This window comes from Tachysurus vachellii, chromosome 9 (genome assembly GCF_030014155.1).
Source record: "Tachysurus vachellii isolate PV-2020 chromosome 9, HZAU_Pvac_v1, whole genome shotgun sequence".
NCBI classification, from domain to species: Eukaryota; Metazoa; Chordata; class Actinopteri; order Siluriformes; family Bagridae; genus Tachysurus; species Tachysurus vachellii.
In genome coordinates, this window is record NC_083468.1 from 24812908 (window position 1) to 24836226 (window position 23319).

The 23319-nt window shown below is 39.7% G+C and overlaps 1 protein-coding gene across 1 annotated transcript; it reads right to left on the bottom strand.

Annotated features, from left to right (window-relative positions):
- Window positions 1–802: 802 nt before the first annotated feature.
- Window positions 803–21726, bottom strand: LOC132851703 (probable G-protein coupled receptor 149). Its single transcript, XM_060878688.1, has 4 exons — window positions 20442–21726; window positions 18151–18334; window positions 17571–18052; window positions 803–1508 (listed from the first exon to the last, which is right to left on the bottom strand). Exons 1-4 carry the CDS (start codon window positions 21345–21347, stop codon window positions 915–917), a joined length of 2166 nt encoding a protein of 721 aa, XP_060734671.1. The 5' UTR covers window positions 21348–21726; the 3' UTR covers window positions 803–914.
- Window positions 21727–23319: the final 1593 nt, after the last annotated feature.

Below are 23319 nucleotides of genomic sequence, written 5' to 3' on the forward strand. Positions count from 1 at the left end.
AGGCTAGCAACATTACATTTCTTAATGCAATCGGCTTTTACCGTTTCCTGTATATATACAGCATTCAATTACCCGGAGACACACTAAAGGAGTGTAAACATCAGACACAATGCAAAAAAAAAATCTCTCTGACACACAGGTGGCAGAAACAAATGCTGACAAAGAGACACCTCATTACTAGCGCTAATTCCAAGAGGAAGAAAAAAAAGCTTGACATTTATACTAACTCTGCAAACGAGTGCTCCAGATTGATTAAAAGAAGAAGATAAAAAAGGATAGGTGGTAGACGACACCACAAGAATAAACTGAGGATGTATCCGAGGATGAAGAGTTTAGCGTGCTAGTAAAACCTACTGTAAGTGATGCTTGGAACAAACTGGCTTGGGTTCGATCATGATCGTACGACATAATGAACCATGTCAGTTTGCTCCATAATTACATCACGTTGTTTGTGAAGGCCAGTTGAATATTTGTCTGCATGAAGTAAGCAGAGGCCCTGACCTTTATCGTATTAATAAATAAATGCTAAAATAAATTGGGAAAATATGAATATTTAAGAGTACTTAGTTTGGCTACTTGGAGTGCTAGCTGGGAAACCCTTCTACATGAATCCTTTATGTGTTCCCCAAGAAGGACAAATTAAAGATGCGTCTCTATTTTACCATTAAAAAAAATATTTCTATCTGTATTTTACTATGAGAGATGTTTGATATCTCTCAAGCCTGCTTTCTATTTTCGAGAAGCCACATACATCTCCTGCATCATCTAGCAAACTTCTGAAATAATCTGTATCCCAGCTTATGTCCTTATTCTCCAACATCTCGTGTTTTGCGTCTCGAGTACTAGTCCTTCACTGAAGACGTTCAAACCGGTTTCAGTCAGCACTTGGAAAAGTCTTTAATTGTCTGCTCATATTAGTTGTCCAGTTCTCCCTCCTGTTTCTTGTAGACCTCGTTGAGAAGCTGGATCTCCTCATGGTAGCCTCCAGCCTCACTCCGCTGGCGCCGGCTGTTCTGCCGGTGTGCCTCCACCGTATCCGGGATGTGTATGTTGAGACCGTCAGCATCCGGGCTGGACCCAGGGATCAGCAGCGAGTATGAAGCTGTCTCTCCTAGCTCACATGATACGAAGCGGTTCTCGCGCCGAGAGTAGCGCAGAGACGGGGAACGTGCGTGCGTCGATGACTGGCTGATGTTAGACACAATCGAAACACTGTCCATGGCCTCCTCGTTGTCACAGATCTCCAGAACCTCCAGATGGATCTTGACGTTGGTGTCAGCTACGCCTCCACCACCGCTGCACCCGGAGTTCGGCTCGTCCGCGCTTGGCTCGTGACCCACAGATTTGGAGCGGTACACCTCGACTTTCTTGGCATTGGTGGGGGAGATCCTGAGGCCATCACTGCTCACCTCGTAGGTGGAGAGCGAAAGGGTTTTGCCTGTTGGGGCTTGGAGGGACACAGTGCCCTGGAAGGCACAAAGAGGGATCGCCAAACCACCTGCAGATCTCTGTTGAGCAGAAATAAGAATTATAAGAAAAGGTGAGAAGACACACTGAATATATTTACAGTACTACCTTAGATCAGAAATACTGTATGTCCCTGTTCATTATTGAATGTTATGAAGCTCATATGAAAGTAGACACTCAGAACTTTAAGAATTTCATAAGTATTTCTGACTTTATTTAGCCTAATAGGAGTGATATACATGTATGCATAGAAAAGTTCCAAAAAAGAAAAATGTTCTGAATGAAAAAAACACAAATTTTCTGAATGTATCTTTAAAGCAAATGTTGAAATCAAATCCATTTCTGCTCTCTGAGCTCTTACTGTACACCCCAAGCTCTTTGTATTTATCTTCAACCACTAAAATTCAGTGTAAGTTTATCAATAGAGGGAAAACACACATTTCACACTGAAAGCCAACTGAGTCCTGACTCCTTTTAGATCAGACTTATGTCATAAGTCCCATACATTGATTTCCATTCCACCAGTGATCCAGGGCACCAGCATACTGGTAACAGGATTTATCACTATTGGATCACATTAAGCCCATTTCCACCAAGTTTGAGCACTTTTCAAGGTATCACATTTCTTCTAAACAAGAACATCACAGTTCCTGTAGAAGTTCCTGGTTTGTTTTCCCACTAGACATGTGACCAATACCAAAAAACACTAAGTAATCTAATGTTCTTCTTGAGTGAATACAACTGGGTATCAAATGTGTTTCCTGTTCAGCTGGAAACCTGCAGCTAAAACGCTCCGGCTCTGGCTACATAGAAAAGAATGACCTAACTCGGAGTAGGAACTGAAAATGTACTAAGCTTTGCATTGATGGAAGTGTACTGCTTCTAATGTGCAAATCTCAGCAGCAATTCCTTCTCAGAGCTTAGATCCAGACTTTCAGACACGCTGGACCTTTTCTTCTATCACTTAACACACACTGGGAAATGACTGAAGTGGTGATGAGAAACTTCATCTACAGATCTAGTACTACAGAGATAAAGTCCAATCTTTGGAGATCTGCAGCAGAAATTAGGGGGAAAAAAAATCTCCTCATTATTCTCCAGCGCAGTCAACTGAAAATGAATCTGTGTCTAAAAGCAGCCTGGCTCAAGATTTGATAAAAAATGAATCAACTTCTAATTAAAGATGCATGAATTACATTTTATCAGTGGAAAGGCAGACTGTGGTTTGTCAAAGTGCTCAAGCTATTAGGAGCGAACGCTCATTACCATCCTTTTTAAATCATTTTCATTAATTAAAAAGCACATCATAGGGACTTTCCCTTGTTGGACAAGGACACAGAGCACAAGAGTTTAATTGCACAGGGAAACAGGAATAAGACATTACATTCTGCTTAAAACCATAATGTTGTGCACAAAGCAGGCTGGATTTCCTTAACAGCCCTGAGCAAAAGGCTTTTACAAAAATTGAGGAAAAAATAACAACAATAACGACTACAACAAAAACAACAACAATAAACATAAAAAGTAATATAACAAAATAAAATAATGAAATAAAATAAATTAAAAAACTACATATATCCATACAAAGTATAAATAAATTAATATTAAGAAAAAACATATTATATATAATTCATATAATAATATAAAATAAAAAACAGTAATAATGCAGTTAATGCAGGGTAGAAAATACATGCGGTATAATTGAATAAAAAAAAATTATAACAATTAAATAAATTATATAAGGATAATTAAACAAAACTGACTATTTGATTATTTATAATATAAATAAAGCAATTTAAATATTTATATCAAATAGAATAAATAGAATAAATAAATAAATTAAATAATTAACAAATTAATAATGAAAATGTAATAAAAATAAAGCTAAATATTTTACCATTGAACTGAAATACATTTATTTAAAAAATATATTAAATAACAATTGGCCTTTTCTTTGTGCACTAATTCTGAAAGATAAAAGGAAATATTTGTTTTTTCCTTCTTACCAACACAGGAATGCAGTATAAAATAGATATAAAATATAAATCAAGTCAGGCTGATCAAGGGGTTCTGCTCGCTTAGAGTTAATGAGACCTACATGTGGAAGCTATGCAACAGCAGTAAGATGCTAATGAAGCTGAGACTAATTGCTCCAGCTACCTGTTTACACACATGCTGGAGAGACTTTGTTGATGAGTCTGAGTCCTTCATCACTATCTAAATGAAAAGTTCAGAGAGGATCAAGCGTCCGATTCCAGCCTCCGTTTCTCCTAAAACGTTCTGTTCAGGAGTCTGTTGAGAACGTAACGTCCTCGTCTCGGCTTGTGGAGACAGCTGGTGCTATTGAGTTGTACTGAGATGGATTTAGAGAAATAGATTTTTTTTTAAAGAGAGACTCAATTTAACAGACATATAGAGATAGATCTGTGGCAGAAGATCGACGCAGCGCACGGCAACCAGATCTGAATTTTTCAAATGTTTTCAGCCTCTGTGTTTGTTTTGGTTCTGTCACAGATAATGATTCAAGTCAGTTTCTGTTACCTCACGGCAGGTTATGTCTCTCGTTCCAGTAAACAAAATTAAATATTGATCGATGTTTAGAGACACGAAATAGACGTGTGTCTATTTAATCTCGAGAGCTGAGAGAGAGAGAGAGAGAGAGAGAGAGAGAGAGAGAGAGAGAGGTACAAATAGAGAGACGCAGACAAAGAGAGACAGACAGACAGAGAGACGGAATGAGATAGACAGACACAGACAAAGAGAGAGATAGAGAGACAGGCAGAAAGACAGACAGTGAGATAGACTGAGATTGAGAGAGAGAAAGAGAGGGCAAGAGAGAGAGAGAGACAGACAGAGTTAAATAGAGAGACAGATAGAAAGACAGACAGAGCGAGAGATTGGGGAGAGTGAGACATACAGACAGATAGAGAGAGATATATACAGACAGACAGAGCGAGAGATTGGGGAGAGTGAGACATACAGACAGATAGAGAGAGATATATACAGACAGACAGAGAGACAGACAGAGATAGAAAGAGGGAGACAGACTGAGAGAGAGACAGAGAGGGTAAGGAAGAGAGAGAAATACAGAGTGAGTTAAAGAAAGAGAGAGAGAGAGAGAGAGAGAGAGAGAGAGAGAGAGAGAGAGACTTTTTACATCATTTATTTTCACAAGTCACAGAGAGAGAGAGAGAGAGAGAGAGAGTGAGACAGACAGAGATGGAAAGAGGGAGACAGACTGAGAGAGAGACAGAGAGGGTAAGGAAGAGAGAGAAATACAGAGTTAAAGAAAGAGAAAGAGAGAGAGAGAGAGAGAGAGAGAGGTGGAGAGAGAGCAAGAGAGTAATATATAAAACCCAGAGAAACAGCACAAGGTCAATAAGGACAAGGATGTTAAAGATGTTAAAATGTGCAGATTGATTACTTTCAAAATAAAAGTCTTCTCGTTGTTTAATTTCTCTCAGTTTGTCAACACTAACAATCTTGTATTGATTACAGAACAATCTGTCATCCTTTTTATCCGTTTCTAGTTACATGCCTTTAATGTTTTTATTCCTGTTCTGACTTTAACAGCTTTAAATTGTGTAGAGCGTCCATAATAGGGATCCCGCTGTACAAACTGTTACCATGGAAACGTACAATTGATTTGACATTAGATTTACAGTACGTATATCTCACAAATTGTTACATTCTATGTGGAAATGACCATCATTTTATATATAAGCAGCAAAAAAAACAATCTAACTACAGTGTGTCCTTTCGGTCTTTATGTAATTCAACATATCTAAGTCTTTCAGAGAAGAAAATACAGAAATGTCGTGTTTTTCGGTGCTTTTCTATCGGGAGGTGGGTGGCGGCCCTGAAAAGGTCAACGAAATTTTGAACATGAAGGTAAGCAGACTTTTTCTGTGCCAGGAAAACTCCATCTGTATGAAGCGATGGAGGTGACGGAGAATAACAAACACACCACAGAGATGATCACTATTTCATTCTGAAATGAATCACAGGCAGTCTGTCGCATCCCTTGTCCCGATCTGCCGCTGATTCATTTTATAATTGAATGTGAGTGCCTTTCCTTTCCACGAGTCCCGAGTGTGGGTGTGCTTTGCTGCTTTGCATGCATCAGGAATTCATGATGGAGTTTTAAAAACACAGGGCATCCTTAACCTCATCTAAACTGCACTCTTTACTCCTCAATCTTTCAGCCCACTCATGCATGCAAAGTAGCAGCCAAAGCAGATACACAGCCACAAATATAGATATATAAATATATCCATATCATTTATCACAGAGCTGACAACGGTCACCATGACCTCGAGTCAGAAAATGCCTCAACCTCCAAAAGACAACCTTTCAGTGCAGATGAAAGCAGTCCAGGAATTCGATTACCTGCTTTATAGAGCCTTCTGAGATGAACCCGAATGCTTCGGAATAGCTCTCTTTTTTAAAAGCATTTATTATGCATTCAGTGTGGCTCAAAAAGCAGGCAGTCACTTCCAAAGCAGCAATCCATACCATAAAGTGACTCTTAAAATTCTTAAGTGGAAACGTTACAAATATGCAATTTTCTTGAATATAAAATGTCCCCTGGAAAACATAGGAATGTGGTAACCTAGTGGTAAAGCTGTTGGACTATTGCTCAGATGGTTGTGAGTTCAAATCCCAGGTCTTCCAAGCTGGGACCATGAGCAATGCCCTTAACCCTCAAACAATAAGATTAAAAATGTAAGTCGCTCTGGATTAGGGTTGCAAAGGGGTGGAAAGTTTCTGGTAAATTTCCGGAAACTTTCCACGGGAACTTAATCTGGGGAATTTTGGGAATATTCCAAATTGGAAACTTTATGGGAAGTTATGGAAATTTATGGGAATTTATGGGAATTATTTGGAAATATAAGGAAATGTATATAAACTATATCATATACAAACATAAATAAACATTTTGATTGGTCATAAGCAGACATACATGCAAGGTAATACAAATTTTAAAAATGACGTCTTGACTGATTTAATTGTAAGTAGAACTTTATTTGATTATTTCATTAAGTAACACAAAAGCAATATAAACATTATTATGCTTATAATAAACATAATAAACTTAATAATTGTAATAAACATATTGCACTTCTACAAAAGTCCCAATCAAAATGTAAAATGAAGCATTTTTTTCTCAAGCTTATTAGGTCTCTGCTTCTGTGGTAGTCAATGCCTGGAAAATGGAGGTGAACCCCCCTTAAGTGATATATGGAGGGTTTTTTAATTTCAGGGGGTTAGTGAGTGTGTGAGGGGGGTCATCAAATAATCTGTGCATGTGGTAACACTCCTAATTCACTGCTTATTAAGAGTTAGTAAGGTAGTTATTAAGTTTAGGTATTGGGTACAATTAAGAATGTAGAATAAGGTAATGCAGAATAAGGCATTAATATGTGCTTAATAAGTATTAATAAATAGGCAATATTCTATTAATATTCATGATGATAAGCATAAATAAATAAATAAACTAAAATAAAGTGTTACTGTGCATGTTATGGAAGAATGCAAGTACATGCAGGGGGTGTGGCCTCAATGGCCCGCCAGAAAGCAGTGTGCTGTGTGCAAGTGACAGAGGAATGCAGGGAACAAATTCAACTTAAATTGCATTAAATCTTTTAAACAAAATTATGTTGCAAGATTTTTTTTAACTACATTTAAGTTCCTTGTTATAGGCAACTCTGAATGTTTTTTAAATTCCCAGTTTATTCCCATATATTCCCGTTAATTCCCATGGAAGGTTTCCAGCCTTGAAAATTCCCGGAATTTTGCAACCCTACTCTGGATAAAGGTATCTGTCATTCATTCAACTTCTACCGCTTATCTGAACTACCTCGGGTCACGGGGAGCCTGTGCCTATCTCAGGTTTCATTGGGCATCAAGGCAGGATACACCCTGGACGGAGTGCCAACCCATCACAGGGCACACACACACTCTCATTCACTCACGCAATCAATCACACACTACGGACAATTTTCGAGAGATGCCAATCAACCTACCATGCATGTCTTTGGACCGGGGGAGGAAACCGGAGTACCCGGAGGAAACCCCCGAGGCACGGGGAGAACATGCAAACTCCACACACACAAGGCGGAGGCGGGAATCGAACCCCCAACCATGGAGGTGTGAGGCGAACGTGCTAAGACATTTTTTTTTTTGCATATGAAGCCAAAGAGTGTATTAAAATATAGCATACAGTGCATTCAGAAAGTATTCACACCCCTTCACTATTTTCAATATTATTATGTTTCAGCCAGATAATACAATCGTTCAAATTCCCTTTGTTTTGTATTAAAAAGAAAAAACTGAAATATCACGTACATAATTATTTAGACCCTTTACAACAACACTGGAACTTTAGCTCAGATGCCTCCTATTTCTCTTGATCGTTGCTGAGATGTTTCTACACCTTAGTTCAAGTCCACCTGTTTTAAATTAAACTGATAGGACGTGATTTGGAAATACACACACCTCTATATAGAAGTCCTCACAGCTGACAATGAATATCAGAGCCAAAACTATTCCACAGGGTCACTGAGGAATTGCCTGCAGAGCTCAGACACTTCCGACATGGCAAGAAGATAACACGGAGTGGCTTAGGGACAATTGTAAATGCCCGAGAGTGGCCCAGACAGAGTCCTGACTTGCACTTTGTCCTTCAGGATTTTTTGGTAGACAGCAGAATTCATGGTTCCATTTATCACAGCAAGTCTTCCAGGTCCTGAAGCAGCAAAACAGGCCCAGACAATCACACTACCACCACCATATTTTACTGTTGGTATGATGTTCTTTTTCTGAATTGCAGTGTTACTTTAACGCCAGATGTAATGGGACACAAACCTTCCAAAATGTTAAACTTTTGTCTCGTCAGTCCACAGAGTATTTTCCCTAAAGTCTTGGGGATCATCAAGATGTTTTCTGGCAAATCTGAGATGATCCTTTATGTTCTTTTTGCTCAACAGCGGTTTTCATCTCGGCCATTTTTGCCCAGTCTCTTTCTTATGGTGGAGTCATGAACACCGACCTTAACTGAGGCAAGTGAGGCCTGCAGTTCTTTGGATGTTGTTGTGGGGTCTTTTGTGACATCTTTGATGAGTCGTCGCTGCGCCCTTGGGGTAATTTTGGTCGGCCGGTGAATCCTGGGAAGGTTCATCACTGTTCCATGTTTTCACCATTTGTGGATAATGTCTCTCACTGTGGTTCGCTGGAGTCCCAAAACGTAAGAAAATGCTTTATAAGGCTTTTCCAGACTGATAGATCTCAATTACTTTCTTTTTCATTTGTTCCTGAATTTATTTGGATCTCAGCATGATGTGTAGTTTTTGAGGATCTTCTGGTCTACTTCACTTTCTCAGTCAGGTCCTGTTTAAATGATTTCTTGATTGTGAACAGATGTGGTAGTAATCAGGCCTGGGTTTGTCTAGAGAAATTGAACTCAGGTGAGATAAACCATAGTTAAATTATGTTTTAACGGGAGGGGGGCAAACACTTTTTCACACAGGGCTATGTGGATTTGGAATTTGTTTTTCCTTATCAATGAAAACCTTCATTTAAAAACTACACGTTGTGTTTACTTGTGTTATCTTTTACTGATATTTAAATTTGTTTGACGATCTGAAACATTAAAGTGTTAAAAATCAGGAAGGGGCAAACACTTACACCACTGTAAATGTTAGATAAATAAATATACATATTAATACAAACATTTATTTCATACCTATATTTATTTGATTTGATATTATTTCTGATCTGATCTGTCTCATGCTTTCCCAGTTTTTAATAATGCTTTCTATACTCAAACTCTACAATTCCATAATAAACAAATTTATAAATGTAAATAAATACTTTTAATCTGATCTCTTACTTCAACCCTCTTTGATAAAATCTTCATTTCGGGTTACTATTTCAGACTGTTTTCCTTTTTTTCTTTTTTTGTCCCATAATATTACATCCTGTTACTATCAAAAATATTTGCTTTAAGAAATTAAACCAGGCAGATTTTTAGATATATCTATTTTAAAGTTCTAAACAAAATGTACATATAGTCCTCCGTTATTCTACAACATTAACTGATTTATACAATAACTGTATTTTTCAGACTCTTATGTCCACTTAGGTTTGTGCTTCCTAACAGGAGAAATGAGTATACATATAAAAAATGTTCTCATCCCATCAGCACTGTTAAAAATATTAGCACAGAGCACTATTAAGGCAATAAGAAGTTATATTTTTTTTTCATTTCCAAAAGCACCACATACAGTACAAGGATTGACAAACAGAAGAAAACAATCTCCAGCTGATCACGACATCATCATGGGATTGAAACCCTGAACCCCTGACCTTGTCGTTTGTGGAAGAGTTTATCCATCATCCAGGTCATGAGCCTGTTTTTTTGCAAGCTTAGGCAAACACACCACAATCCAAACAGCACCCGTTGTACATAATTCTGAAATAAACCGTGTTAAAACACAGTCTAGCAGCAGATGAGTTACGGTTCAGCACAGAGTGCGTAAATAACATCTTGATTTGCTAAGTGGGTCTGTGCAGCAGGAGCGATGAAGCGATTTTATCCCTGACAAAACATCGACCTTGTTGCAGTGGTACAACAAGCAGCGCACTGTTATTTAACCAGAATTTCACATTCACAGCTTGCTGTCTCTCCTGTAATTCTGAAGTCACTGCTATTTATAGGTAAAATAAAAGCTAGACCAACAAAGACCATTGATTTGAAAAGCTCTTGGCAGGAGTGAAATAATCTCTTCACCACACATTACTGGTCCACATTGTGAGCTTGTCAACACATATTTAAAAAAAAAAAACACACTCCTTACATAAAAGCTTACACTGAGGTCTCAGTTTATTGGTCACTACGAGAGCAGAGGCGAGCTGTGTGAACATGCTAGAAGGGCTAAGCTTGTCTGGGTTACAGAGATAAAAAAAACTTCAAGTTAAGGTTGCACTTTTAGCAATTTCTTCAGAAGTTACATACCAAAGTGTAATAATCCCTCTGAAAGTTATCCACCTAGCATAAGATGTGCGAATCAGACTGCGCTAACGTTTCTGCTAGTAACCTGACAGGATTGATTCGGAAATGATTTGTTTTTTTTTCAGAGGTTTAGAATCTTCACTCTTAATACTATCCACTTAGCTTACATCAGATTAGCTGACAGGATTTCTGAGAGAAAACTTAAGTATTTACTTTCAGTTGCTAACAGACACTTTCCAGACAGTAGGGCTGGGCGGTATGACGGTATATTCCGTTTCCGCGGAATAAAATGTCTACCGTTACAGGTTTTTCTATTCCGTGCATACCGTGAAATTTAAATTAGTGCGCGTGGTTTCACGTGTAGCACGCCTGAATCTGAGAACGATTGAGAAGCGGCACATAAGCGTAAATAAGAAGAAAAACATGGAGAAATACATGCATGTTGATAAAGAAATCCCACAAACCAATCCCGAGCAGGAGGAGGAACTTGTTGTGAAACGAGGCGCGACATCAGTGGTATGGACGTGGTTCGGTTTACAAAGGCTGACAAAGAGCAGACAAAGAATACAACGAAAGCCAACAGATGCCAAACTACTTTGGCCGAATCATTTAGCAGAGGCGCTCCATATGACAAAACCTCACGCAGATGGAAAGAAATAACAAAAGCCATTACTATGCATATCTGTAAAAGAAAAGAAGGGATTTCGTGTTTAGATTCTGACATTTTCCTCAAATGTTTACATTTTTATACTTTCTGCAAAATTTGTTTTGTTACTGAAGTTTAATTTATTTCATTGCTTTGAGAAAGTATTAATAATCTGTTCTGATATTAATAAGAAGTCTGTAAGAAGTCTTAAAAAAAAGTCTGTTATCTATCTACAGTTGTGTTCAAAATGATTCAACCCCCACTGAAATTGATTGTTTTGGTCGGTTTGACATTGATTATGATCATTCAGTCATCCTGCTTACAATTAAATCAAAGAGGCACATGTAGGTCAGACAAATATAACATAACATTTATAATGAAATAACCACAAATGTCTTTTCTGAGCTCACATCATTATCAGTTTTATTCAACCCCCAAGTGACATTCAATCTTAGTACTTAGTACAACATCCTTTTACAGTTATAACAGCTTTTAAACGTGAAGCATAGCTTGACACAAGTGTCTTGCAGCGATCTACGGGTATTTTCGCCCATTCATCATGGGCAAAAGCCTCCAGTTCAGTCACATTCTTAGGCTTGCGCACTGCAACTGCTTTCTTTAAGTCCCACCAGAGGTTCTCAATCGGATTTAAGTCTGGTGACTGCGATGGCCACTTCAAAATGTTCCAGCCTTTAATCTGCAACCATGCTCTAGTGGACTTGGAGGTATGCTTGGGATCATTGTCCTGTTGAAAGGTCCAACGTCTTCCAAGCCTCAGGTTTGTGACGGACTGCATCACATTGTCATCCAATATCTTCTGGTACTGAAGAGAATTCATGGTACCTTGCACACGCTGAAGCTTCCCAGTACCTGCAGAAGCAAAACAGCCCCAAAGCATGATTGACCCCCCGCCATGCTTCACAGTAGGCAAGGTGTTCTTTTCTTGTTCTTCCTCCTCCAAACATAGCGTTGATCCATGGGCCCAAACAGTTCTAATTTTGTTTCATCAGTCCACAGAACACTATCCCAAAACTTCTGTGGTTTGTCCACATGACTTTTGGCATACTGCAGTCGACTCTTCTTATTCTTTGGGGACAGCAAGGGGGTGCGCCTGGGAGTTCTGGCATGGAGGCCTTCATTACGCAGGGTGCGCCGTATTGTCTGAGCAGAAACTTCAGTACCCACATCTGACAAATCTTTTCTCAGTTCCTCAGCAGTCACACGGGGACTTTTCTCCACTCTACGCTTCAGGTAGCGCACAGCAGTCGAAGTCAGCATCTTCTTTCTGCCACGACCAGGTAGCGTTTCAACAGTGCCCTTTGAATTGAATTTGCGAATGATGCTTCCTATGGTGTCTCTTGGTATGTTTAACATCTTTGCAATCTTCTTATAGCCATTGCCCTTCCTGTGAAGAGTAATCACCTGTTCTCTTGTCTTCCTGGACCATTCTCTTGACCTCACCATGTTTGTAACCACACCAGTAAATGTCTAGAAGGAGCTGAGTATCACAGTCATTTTAAAGCTGCCTAATTGGTGCTTATTAGGCTTTATTGCTGCTCCCTGATATCCACAGGTGTTTTCAATACCTGATTGAAAACACTTCATTGAACCTCTGTTCTTCAGAGTGGTAGTCTTTAAGGGGTTGAATAATTATGTCAATGAAGAATTCACAAAAGAAACATTTACTACTGTATTACAAAACTAATTGATGTCATTTTAGTTGCATATGGTTCTTTAAGAAGTCCTTGTAGGATTTCATTCTGAATACAATTACAAATGTACACTAAATTCCCTAAAACCATTTACAGCATTGGGGGTTGAATAATTTTGAACACAACTCTATCTATCTATCTATCTATCTATCTATCTATCTATCTATCTATCTATCTATCTATCTATCTATCTATCTATCTATCTATCATCTATCTATCTATCTATCTATCTATCTATCTATCTATCTATCTATCTATCTATCTATCTATCACCCTTAATTCTATTCAGCTAGCTAACTTGAGCTAACCTGACAGGATTTCTGAAAGTCTCTCACATGATTTCTGCCATCTGAGCAGATTTTTTAGTGATGTTGATAACTAGCTAATATGAGCTAATCAGACCTCTTTTCTGAGAGGAGTTTCAGGTTAATTCAGGTTTAGATTTCAGAAACCCATTTTAATACACTGTACATTTCTTAAGCGAGGTTATAAATGAGTATCCACATATAGAATCCAGGAGCTAGCTAGTCAGAGAGATTTAGGCATTCTTAATTAAAGTATCATTTAGCGAAAGCAGACGCAAGGTCACTGGAGGCTTTACTGAGGGAAATAAAACTTCAGCGATGCGTAAAAGCCGGAAGAAGCTGAGGTGTGGATTTGACAGCACCTTAATTCTTCATTATTTCCACTTCTCTGATTTGAGGATGAGGGAGAGTGGATTGGACGTTCCCTAAGGACCAGAGCACCAATGTGCCAAGATTCTGGCCTTCTCACGATGCCTCAGTGGAGCAGGTAGTGAAGGAGATGAAAGTGAAGCAGCAAAGCAGAAATGATGCACACGTGTGTGTGTGTGTGTGTGTGTGTGTGTGTGTGGGTGGGTGGGTAAATGTGTGAACTTAGCTCTGTGAGGAGGTGTTATAGAATGATTCGATGATATATTGTGTACTTTTTCAGTCATTTTTCCTTTTTTTCCTCAAAATTCAAACCTACAGATTGTAAACGCTGATGTTAACACCAAACTGAACATTAACTCAGTATCAGCATTTAATCAAAGCAGCACAAGCACTGACTTTATTTACAGTAATAAAATGTCTCCCCTCTGTGTCTATACTGTTATGTACTGTTGACTCATTGCTCACATAAGAACCAATGCATGGATTTTTTTTTTTATATATTATGCAAATAAACCTGACCTTTTGCTTAACATTTCACCGTACAGAGCTACGATACATTGTTCAGAAAACAAATCTTTTTTACTCTATTTTAACAGAGCTGAATTATTCATTCCATCAGTGTAGCTGCAACACTGCAGCCACAACAGCACATGTTGTGCATAATTTTCAAATAAGCACCATCTGGCAGTGACTGAACATTCAAATCTGCATGTGTCTGAGAAACATCATAAGCTGAATAAATAAAAAACATATCTCCACCATTCTGATAATCACAATTTATTGTAATGTAATTAATGTAAAATAATTTAATGTAGTAGTACTTGTTGTTGTTGTTGTTAGAGCAAGAAACAGTAGTAGTAACATTAGTATTAGAAGTAACAATTGTACTAGTAAAAACAAAAGCAATAATAATTATATTTTAATATTTTATTATTATTATTATTATTATTATTATTATTATTATTATTATTATTATTATTATTATTATTATTATATTATTATTATTCTTTTTAGTAGTAGTAGTAGTAGTAGTAGTAGTAGTAAGAGATTCAATTTAATTCAAATTTATTTGAACAATGTAGCTTTTGTCTCAAAGCAGCTTTACAGAACATAAGAAACACAATACAAGAAATTTTATATTATATGAAGATTAACATAATACAGAAAATAATACTAGACTTCTATTTAAATGTGTTTGTATTTATCCCCAATGAACAAGTCTGAGGTATATTAATTATAGTAAGAATATCAGTATTAGAAGACCTAGTGGTGGATTATTATTATTATTAATCTGTAAAGCAGCTTTATAGAACATAAGAAACATAATACAAGAAATGTAATATTATACGAAGATTAACATACTACCAAAAAAAATTAGACTGCTATTTATGTGTTTGCATTTATCCCCAATGAACAAGTCTGAGGTGACTGAGGTGACTGTGAATCAGTGTACAAGTAGTGCTGGTGTACTTTTACTAGTGGTTGTAGTAATAGAAGTGGTAATAGGAGCAGGATTATTATTATTATTATTATTCATTCATTCATCTTCTACCGCTTATCCGAACTACCTCGGGTCACGGGGAGCCTGTGCCTATCTCAGGCGTCATCGGGCATCAAGGCAGGATTCACCCTGGACGGAGTGCCAACCCATCACAGGGCACACACACACACTCATTCATTCATTCATTCATTCACTCACTCACTCACTCACTCACACACTACGGACAATTTTCCAGAGATGCCAATCAACCAACCATGCATGTCTTTGGACCGGGGGAGGAAACCGGAGTACCCGGAGGAAACCCCCGAGGCACGGGGAGAACATGCAAACTCCACACACAAGGTGGAGGTGGGAATCGAACCCCGACCCTGGAGGTGTGAGGCGAACGTGCTAACCACTAAGCCACCGTGCCCCCATTATTATTTTTTTATTATTATTATTATTATTATTATTATTTGTAGTACTAGTAGTAAGAGTAGTAATGGTAATAGTGGTAGTGGTAGTAATAGTAGTAATATTAGTAATAGTAGTAGAATAAGTAGTAGTATAGTCATAGTACTAATAGTACTAGCTTTACCGTCACTACACTTTTACCTTTATTGTAACTTTACTATTTTTTTGCATATATTTGTTACTGCATGACTAACAGATTGTGAAATGATAGATTAAAAGTCATGAATTGCATCAGTGCAAGGCAGGGATTGTTTCACTTCTTCATGCTGTGAGATTTATCGTATCCACTTTTTCAAATGTCACAACCACCACAGAGAGAAAGTGTAGAACACAAGCTAGTTTGCAGGATATTTATGGGTTTGTTGTCATTTCGAGAACTAAGCGCAGTTCAAATTTAACACAAAGTAGATATTTAGGTGAGAAATTGTTTCCTAGCATTGACAAAATAACAGGTGTGTGTGTGTGTGTGCACTCTCATATCATTTTCTACTCCCACTGATTAACAGCAGGCCAACGTCATGCTGCTGATAATGACATTAGCCATATGGGTTCCATGCAGCCAAATAGAGATGAATACACCCAAACAGTAGTAGTAACATTAGTATTAGAAGTAACAATTGTACTAGTAAAAACAAAAGCAATAATAATTATATTTTAATATTTTATTATTATTATTATTATTATTATTATTATTATTATTTTTAGTAGTAGTAGTAGTAGTAGTAAGAGATTCAATTTAATTCAAATTTATTTGAACAATGTAGCTTTTGTCTCAAAGCAGCTTTACAGAACATAAGAAACACAATACAAGAAATTTTATATTATACGAAGATTAACATAATACAGAAAATAATACTAGACTTCTATTTAAATGAGTTTTTATTTATCCCCAATGAACAAGTCTGAGGTATATTAATTATAGTAAGAATATCAGTATTAGAAGACCTAGTGGTGGATTATTATTATTATCAATCTGTAAAGCAGCTTTATAGAACATAAGAAACATAATACAAGAAATGTAATATTATACGAAGATTAACATACTACCAAAAAAAAGAATTTATAATTCATCACTGGTTTCTATCTACATAACCGAGAGCTCAGCCTTACATAAAACGCTTTATTTACTTTACCTGGTTTATATGTGCAGTGAGTATATAGTATACTGTGTCATGAAGCAGCCTGTATAGCATGGGTTGCCAGGTTGTGTACAAAGAACCTCAAACTTTGTAAAGATTCTGCTCTGTTTTAATCTGCATTAGCTGAATAAGCAAATATTAAATATTAGGTGTTATTTACATGCAGATTGCCAAGATGTCGGATGAATAAGGGATTATCTTTACTATAGATTTCACAGGCAATCCAGACTTGCAGTAACTTGAGATACATTTTAAAGGCACCCAAATTCCAAAATAAACACTATGAACAATGTGAGAGGCAAAACAATAATATTTATCATCATTGTCGTCATCATCATCATCATCGTCATCATCATCAAATTCTCTTAGCAGAAAAGCAAAACTGACATATTCACCATTGCATTGGTGCATTTAATTGTCTGATTTACCACCAAGTTTGCTGCTGCTACCTCTATTTCTGCTGTTTTCTCAAGCCTTCTGAAGCTCCTGTCATCTAAGTAGTGGTCAAAGTTTTTCTGGTCCAGGAGAAGCATGCTTTGGCTCTGACCTATGCTTGATCAGTTGGCACATAAAGTATAACCCCAGCTTAAGAGTGTAGATGCAAGGAACATTACTACAAAGGCAGGTTAACAAAATTCCTGGTATCTTTAACAGAATGTGTTTCATAATCCTCTCTGAAAGTCATAGCTTACAAGGTTCCTTGAGAATGACCAGTGAAATTTTACTTCCACATCACTAAAGATCCCTGTATCCTGAATACTAGCCTCTCCTTCACCATTACGTCCTCTTTAGATGTTGTATAAAGCCAGTAATCACCATGAAGTCTTGCTAACATCTAAGACTGATTGTTATTGCTGAGCTCTTGACCCATGGCTTGTTTAATGACTACTCTTTGTCTGAATTAAGGGTAAAACCATGAAACCATGACTTTAATCCCCTTCAGGAGCGTATAGATGTGACAATACCTGTCTTGGTGTCCTCTCTGATTTGCTCCTGCACCACTCCCAGTCAGTCAGCTCAATCTTGCGACACTCCTCGTGTGAGAGCCTCCTCTCCGGACCGTCGAAAACCGAAGAATTGTCGAGGTTCAGGTCCTCCCCGTCACAGCCCGACACAGCTGGAGACACCTTTCCAAAAGCATCCTGCTCCACTGAGTTCAGCTGCTCTGGGGCTTCTGTTCTCACCTGCCGTGATGCACTGTCCAAGAGGAGCTTCCCGTGGAGGGAGCAGTCCTCCTCCTCTTCCACCACCATCTTCTTGAAGTCGCGTGAGGCCAGACTCGTAATCTGCCCGCTGCTTAGAATCGCGACTCGGCTTTTAGAAAAATCGTGATCATACAGGCTGCTGTAGCATGGCTTCTCCACAGATGGTGAGGTTGTGTGAGGTATCTTGTAAATGCCATAACCTTGCTGAAAGGAGAGGTTGAATTCAAACCTCCTTTTATGCACTGAAAAAGACAGAAATAAGTGACACACCATTCTTTATACACGCAGTCATTCCAGATATGAACAATGCGTGTCCACGTGCAAGTTATTAAAAACTCACTAGCCGAAGAGACGGAACCGACATCCTGACCGCAGTTGATGAAACAGCCGCAGGGAAGATGAATCCAGCGCTCTGAAAGACAGAACACCGGGGTGACAGCGGCTGAGAGCAAGGTCAGGAAGAAGCACAGCGTCTCCACAGACGAAGAGTGCACCCGAATGATGTGGCTGACCAGGATCTGCGTCTGAAAAGGCAACATTAATATTATTACAAAAGGAAGAAACATCTCTTTTTGGTTGGAATTTGGACAGTTATATTTGTTTGAGGCGACACTTTGGCTTAGAAGTTAGCGGGTCTGACTTCTACCTCTGGGGTTGGGGGTTTGTAGAGCGTACATGTTCTTCCAGTATGTCAGGGGTCTCCTTCGGATTTTCTAGTTTCCTCATCCAGTACAAAGACATGCATTGTAGGCTGTTTGGCATTTCTAAATTATCTGTGTGTGTGTGTGTGTGTGTGTGTGTGTGTGTGTGGTATGTGATGTGGTTAAGGTGTTGGGCTACTGATCGGAAGGTCATGGGTTCAAACCCTGGGTCCACCAAGCTGCCACTGCTGGGCCCCTGAGCAAGGCCCTTAACCCTCAGTTGCTCAGTTGTAAGTCACTCTGGATAAGGGTGTCTGCTAAATGATGTAAATGTAAATGTAATGGGTGTGTGTGTGTGTGTGTGTGTGTGAGAGAGAGATGTACTACAGACACACCTGTGATGGACTGGCACCTTGCCCATGGTGTCCCCTGCCTTGTCCCCCAGGTCCCCTTGGATAGACTCCAGGTTCCCTGTGACAATGTGTAGGATAAACGCTATATCTGGAAAATGGATGACTGGATGTTTTGTGTGAACAGCAGACCTGACCTCAGTGTTGTTGTATGTTGAACACTCAATTCTGATTAGACAGAAAGTGTTTCCTTTCATCTTAATTTCATCAAAATAGAGAAGCCAGTGAAGGAATGACTTGTCTTGCAAATGTTTCACTACATTAAGGTTACTATAGATGGATAAAAATAATGACATGTTCGGAATCAAAATAAAATCGACTTCAGTGTATAAAGAACAACAGTTACAACAGCGGCCTCTTACGCCAACCTGAATTTATTATGTTCCTATTACAGCATGCCCATGTGGTTTAAGCATAAGATTCATATATCAAACCTTATTGTTCTTGCAATACAGTATAGAGTTTCCGCACCTCCTTAACACTCCATTACTCTATTCTTAAAACTAGAGCTTTTTATGTGAGCGCTTGTAATAAACCACAATTCCGAACATGTCTTATTCTATCTTCATTTCTTCACTAACGCAGGACATTGTTGATGCCCCATTTCAGTAAAGATAAAAATATGAGTATAAAAAAACCTAACTTAGGAAAAATAAAGAAATTACACTTCTAGAAATCAGGGCTTTATCATAAATGGCTTTGGACAAATGGTTTCCTAATAGGGTGTAATAATGTAGACCTTAGGTAGAGCAATTTCAGGAAAACACTATTGTCTCAAAGTAGAGCCATTAAAGCTTTACCCAGAGCTCTCATAACTACCGTGACACTATTTATCCTTTATTAATAACTGATGTCCGATAATTACCCTCTTCCTACCTTGTAATTTCTGCATCCCTTAGACAAAAATCGAACAAAAGTCTGCAATCTGTAAGGACGTGTCAATGCTTTTTATGAAAGTTTTTTGAAAGAGAAAGCTCCCAGAGCAAGGACACATCAGTGCTTCATATGCAGAAGCCTGTACTTTTTTTTGCATTGAATTGCCTGCAAATTATCCGAATACAAAGTTAGATAACTACTGGTAATGGATCTTGACAAATGAAAGCCTATACTAAAATATAAACTGATTTATGGTAAGTAGCTGTACTAGTTTATTGTGTGAAATGATAGCTGTAATATGCACTACAAAGGCAACCCACTGTGTTATCACAGGCTTTCTGGATTGATAGGTAAGTAGGGGAAGGTAGTGAAGCGTCCTTTCCTGTTCAAATACCCAGCTTGCTGATCAGCTACCAGTTTCCGAAACACATGCCGAGCTTGTTTAGGAAATGGTTGGATGTGAGAGGGCCTTGATTACATGTCATGCGTACCACTTTTTTACATTTAATACATGTATGTGTCTGTCACCAATAAAGGTGTATGAAGGTTACCTTTAAATCTTTTTCTCTAAAACTAACTCTGATTCAGTTATGTACCTTAAATCTTAGACCAATTCCACTAGATTAACTATTACTCGCTTGAATTAATTGTTATTGGGTAATTTTAATGGTTTTAATCCACCAGTTGTGTCCTATTCATCTTACCATCATCGGCATCCACAGCAGCACTCGAGCCATTGCCAAAATCAGAGAGAAGCGTTTCTGCGCGAAGAGTCTGGCAGGGCAACGGCGCACACCGTCGTCTCCGAAGCGCAGCTCACTGGCAGGCGAAGAGCACGAACACGTCTCGCTTTTACTCCTCAGGCCTGTTACATGGGAACCGAACCCACTAAAACTCATATCTAAACTCTCCCGGGACAGTGAGGTGAAGGCGCTGGGCTGGAGTTCCTCGGCGGAGCACAGGAGCCGGTGCGCGAGAGGCGCGGCGCACACCGCCAGTCCGCCAGCGCACAGCGCGTACAGGGAGAAGAGGAATGGCGCGTAAAGGTCATCACTGTGTGGCAGGCAGCCGAGGGAGGCGCGCGCAAAGCGGCCCCAGCCGCACAACGGGAGCACACTCACCGCCAGACTCAGCACCCACACGAGCGTGAGCGCGCATAGTACGCGACCGCGTCTTCCATTTCCTTCTTCTCCGTTGCTCTCTTCGCGCGCTCCGATGCGCTTGGTCGCGTACAGCGCGTACGCCACGACGAGACACGCCTTTATGTTGCTCGAAAGTCCTTGGAAAACGTACAGGAGCCCGGATAAAGTGCACATAGTTTCGTCGCGAGCCTCCGTCGTCTCATTGTTTCTTCTCCAATGCAGGACCATTGCAAGGCAAAGCGGCACCACACAGATAAGGTCATCCACCGACAGCGAGGCTACGATGAGGCACATGGCGGACTTGCTCCTGGTCCTGAGCAGAGACACAAGCGAGAAAAAGCCACCGGCGCAGATCACGGCGGTGAGTGCAAGACACGCGCCGAAGAGGACGTGCCAGTTTTCTTCAGTCGGGACCGTGGCGTCGCGGCTCTCCACCGTCAAGTTGGTCTTGTTTACTGTTGGTGACATCCTGTGACCCGTCAATTTTCATGCGCTCGTGAGAAAATCCATCAGAACGAGCGCGCTGAAAGTTCGTATATTCCTAAAGCGCATTAAACCTGCCGTGAATCCTCGGCACGCGAAGACACACGTGCACTTTGATTTCACCGACAGATGTCGGAAAGTGACTTGACTGCACTGCAGGGAGACACAAATGAAAGGTAATTCAGTGTTTTCTTGGCACCAGCGTGGCCGGATAACAGCGCGGCTGATGCTCATCGTAGCCTTTTGTGCAGCAGGTGAGCACCGAGGCAGCACACTCCTTGCAACATGAATGAGCACGAGCGCAACGACGATCAACGGGCTCGTAAAAGGAGGAATGAGCCCTCCTCCTCTGAATGAAAGTGTGTGTGTGTGTGTGTGTGTGTGTGTGTGTGTGTGTGTGCGTGCGAGCGCTGTGATGCACGATGACGTGGTCGCCCCGTCACAGTCACAGTAATTAATCCAGTTTTCAACAGTCCTTATGCTTCTACAAAACATTTCCATGGAGTCCTAAATGTCTCCGTATTGGTCAAACATTTAACTAGATAACATGCATCATTTATTTCATGGGAATTAGTTTCAATTTTGTGTAATTACTTGCTCATTTTTCGGGGTATTCTCTCAACAAGTCAACAAGTGCATTTCTGTAGCCAAAACACACACACACACACACACACACACACACACACACACACACACACACACACACGCTTTTCAGACAGAGAGAGAGAGAGAGAGAGAGAGAGAGAGAGATTTCCTAATGATTCCTGATATCTGCTTTGTTAGAATTCACAAGTGAGACACGTTTATAACTCATACTCACACTCACACATCATACTTAGGCTAGAATAAAATATATAAACCTTATTGATACAGTAACCTGATCTGGATCAACTGACTGATTGATTTTTTTCATTGTTAGCATTTCTGAAATCTGTCTGTCTGGAAGCACAGAAACTCGGCAGCAGAAACCTTTTATCTAATAAAGCTAAACTCATCAGCGGGCCTTCTGGTTTAGCCACCGCACACAAAGACGTTGATGGAGTAACTTACTGTAATTTAATCAGAGGGGGGGGGGGTGGCAGAGGGAGAGAGAGAAAGAGAGGGAGGGAGAGAGAGGGAGGGAGAGAGAGACAGAGATAAAGAGAGAGAGACAGAGATAAAGAGAGAGAGGGAGAGTGGGAGGGAGGGAGAGAGAGAGAGGGAGGGAGAGAGACAGAGATAAAGAGAGAGAGGGAGAGGGGGAGGGAGGGAGAGAGAGAGACAGAGATAAAGAGAGAGAGGGAGGGAGGGACAGAGAGAAACACTGAGGGAGAGAGAGAGAGAGGGAGGGAGAGAGAGGGAGGCAGAGAGAGGGAGAGAGCGAGAGACAGAGATAAAGAGAGAGAGGGAGGGAGAGACAGAGAGAAACATTGAGGGAGAGAGAGAGAGAGAGAGAGAGAGGGAGGGAGAGAGAGGGAGGCAGAGGGAGGGAGAGAGAGAGAGAGATAGAGGGAGAGGGAGGGAGAGAGAGAGAGAGAGAGACAGAGATTGAGAGAGAGAGAGAGAGAGAGAGAGAGAGGGAGAGAGAGAGACAGAGATTGAGAGAGACAGCGATAGAGGGAGGGAGAGAGAGAGACAGAGATTGAGAGAGACAGAGATTGAGAGAGAGAGAGAGAGCTCTTTTCACGTTATACACTCACAGTGTTAATGTACACGTCTTTATCACAAGAGCAGCTCAAGTTCCTTTTATATTCATTTATTAAGCGGACGATTTTAACCAGAACGACTAAGAAGCAAGAAAATACAAAGCACAGTAATCAAACAGAAGTGTTAGACTGAACGGAGTGGAGGTGGATATGCATATGGTTGTGTTTGCACAATAAGGGCCTTGTCCTTTCTTCCTCCTGACATCCTCAAGGCTTCTGTTTTGACTGATGGTTCCCTTTGGTACAAGGTCACTGGAGAGAAAGCGCTTACA

Bases quoted from the DNA above. Each gene is read 5' to 3' on its own strand.
- LOC132851703 (XM_060878688.1), bottom strand. From the start codon at position 21,347: ATGTCACCAACAGTAAACAAGACCAACTTGACGGTGGAGAGCCGCGAC. The intron at 18,335-20,441 runs GTAAGATGAATA...TTGCCTTTTCAG, and splicing joins TGCTGTGGATGCCGATGATG to ACGCAGATCCTGGTCAGCCA. The intron at 1,509-17,570 runs GTATTGTCACAT...TCTGCTCAACAG, and splicing joins CAGAGAGGACACCAAGACAG to AGATCTGCAGGTGGTTTGGC.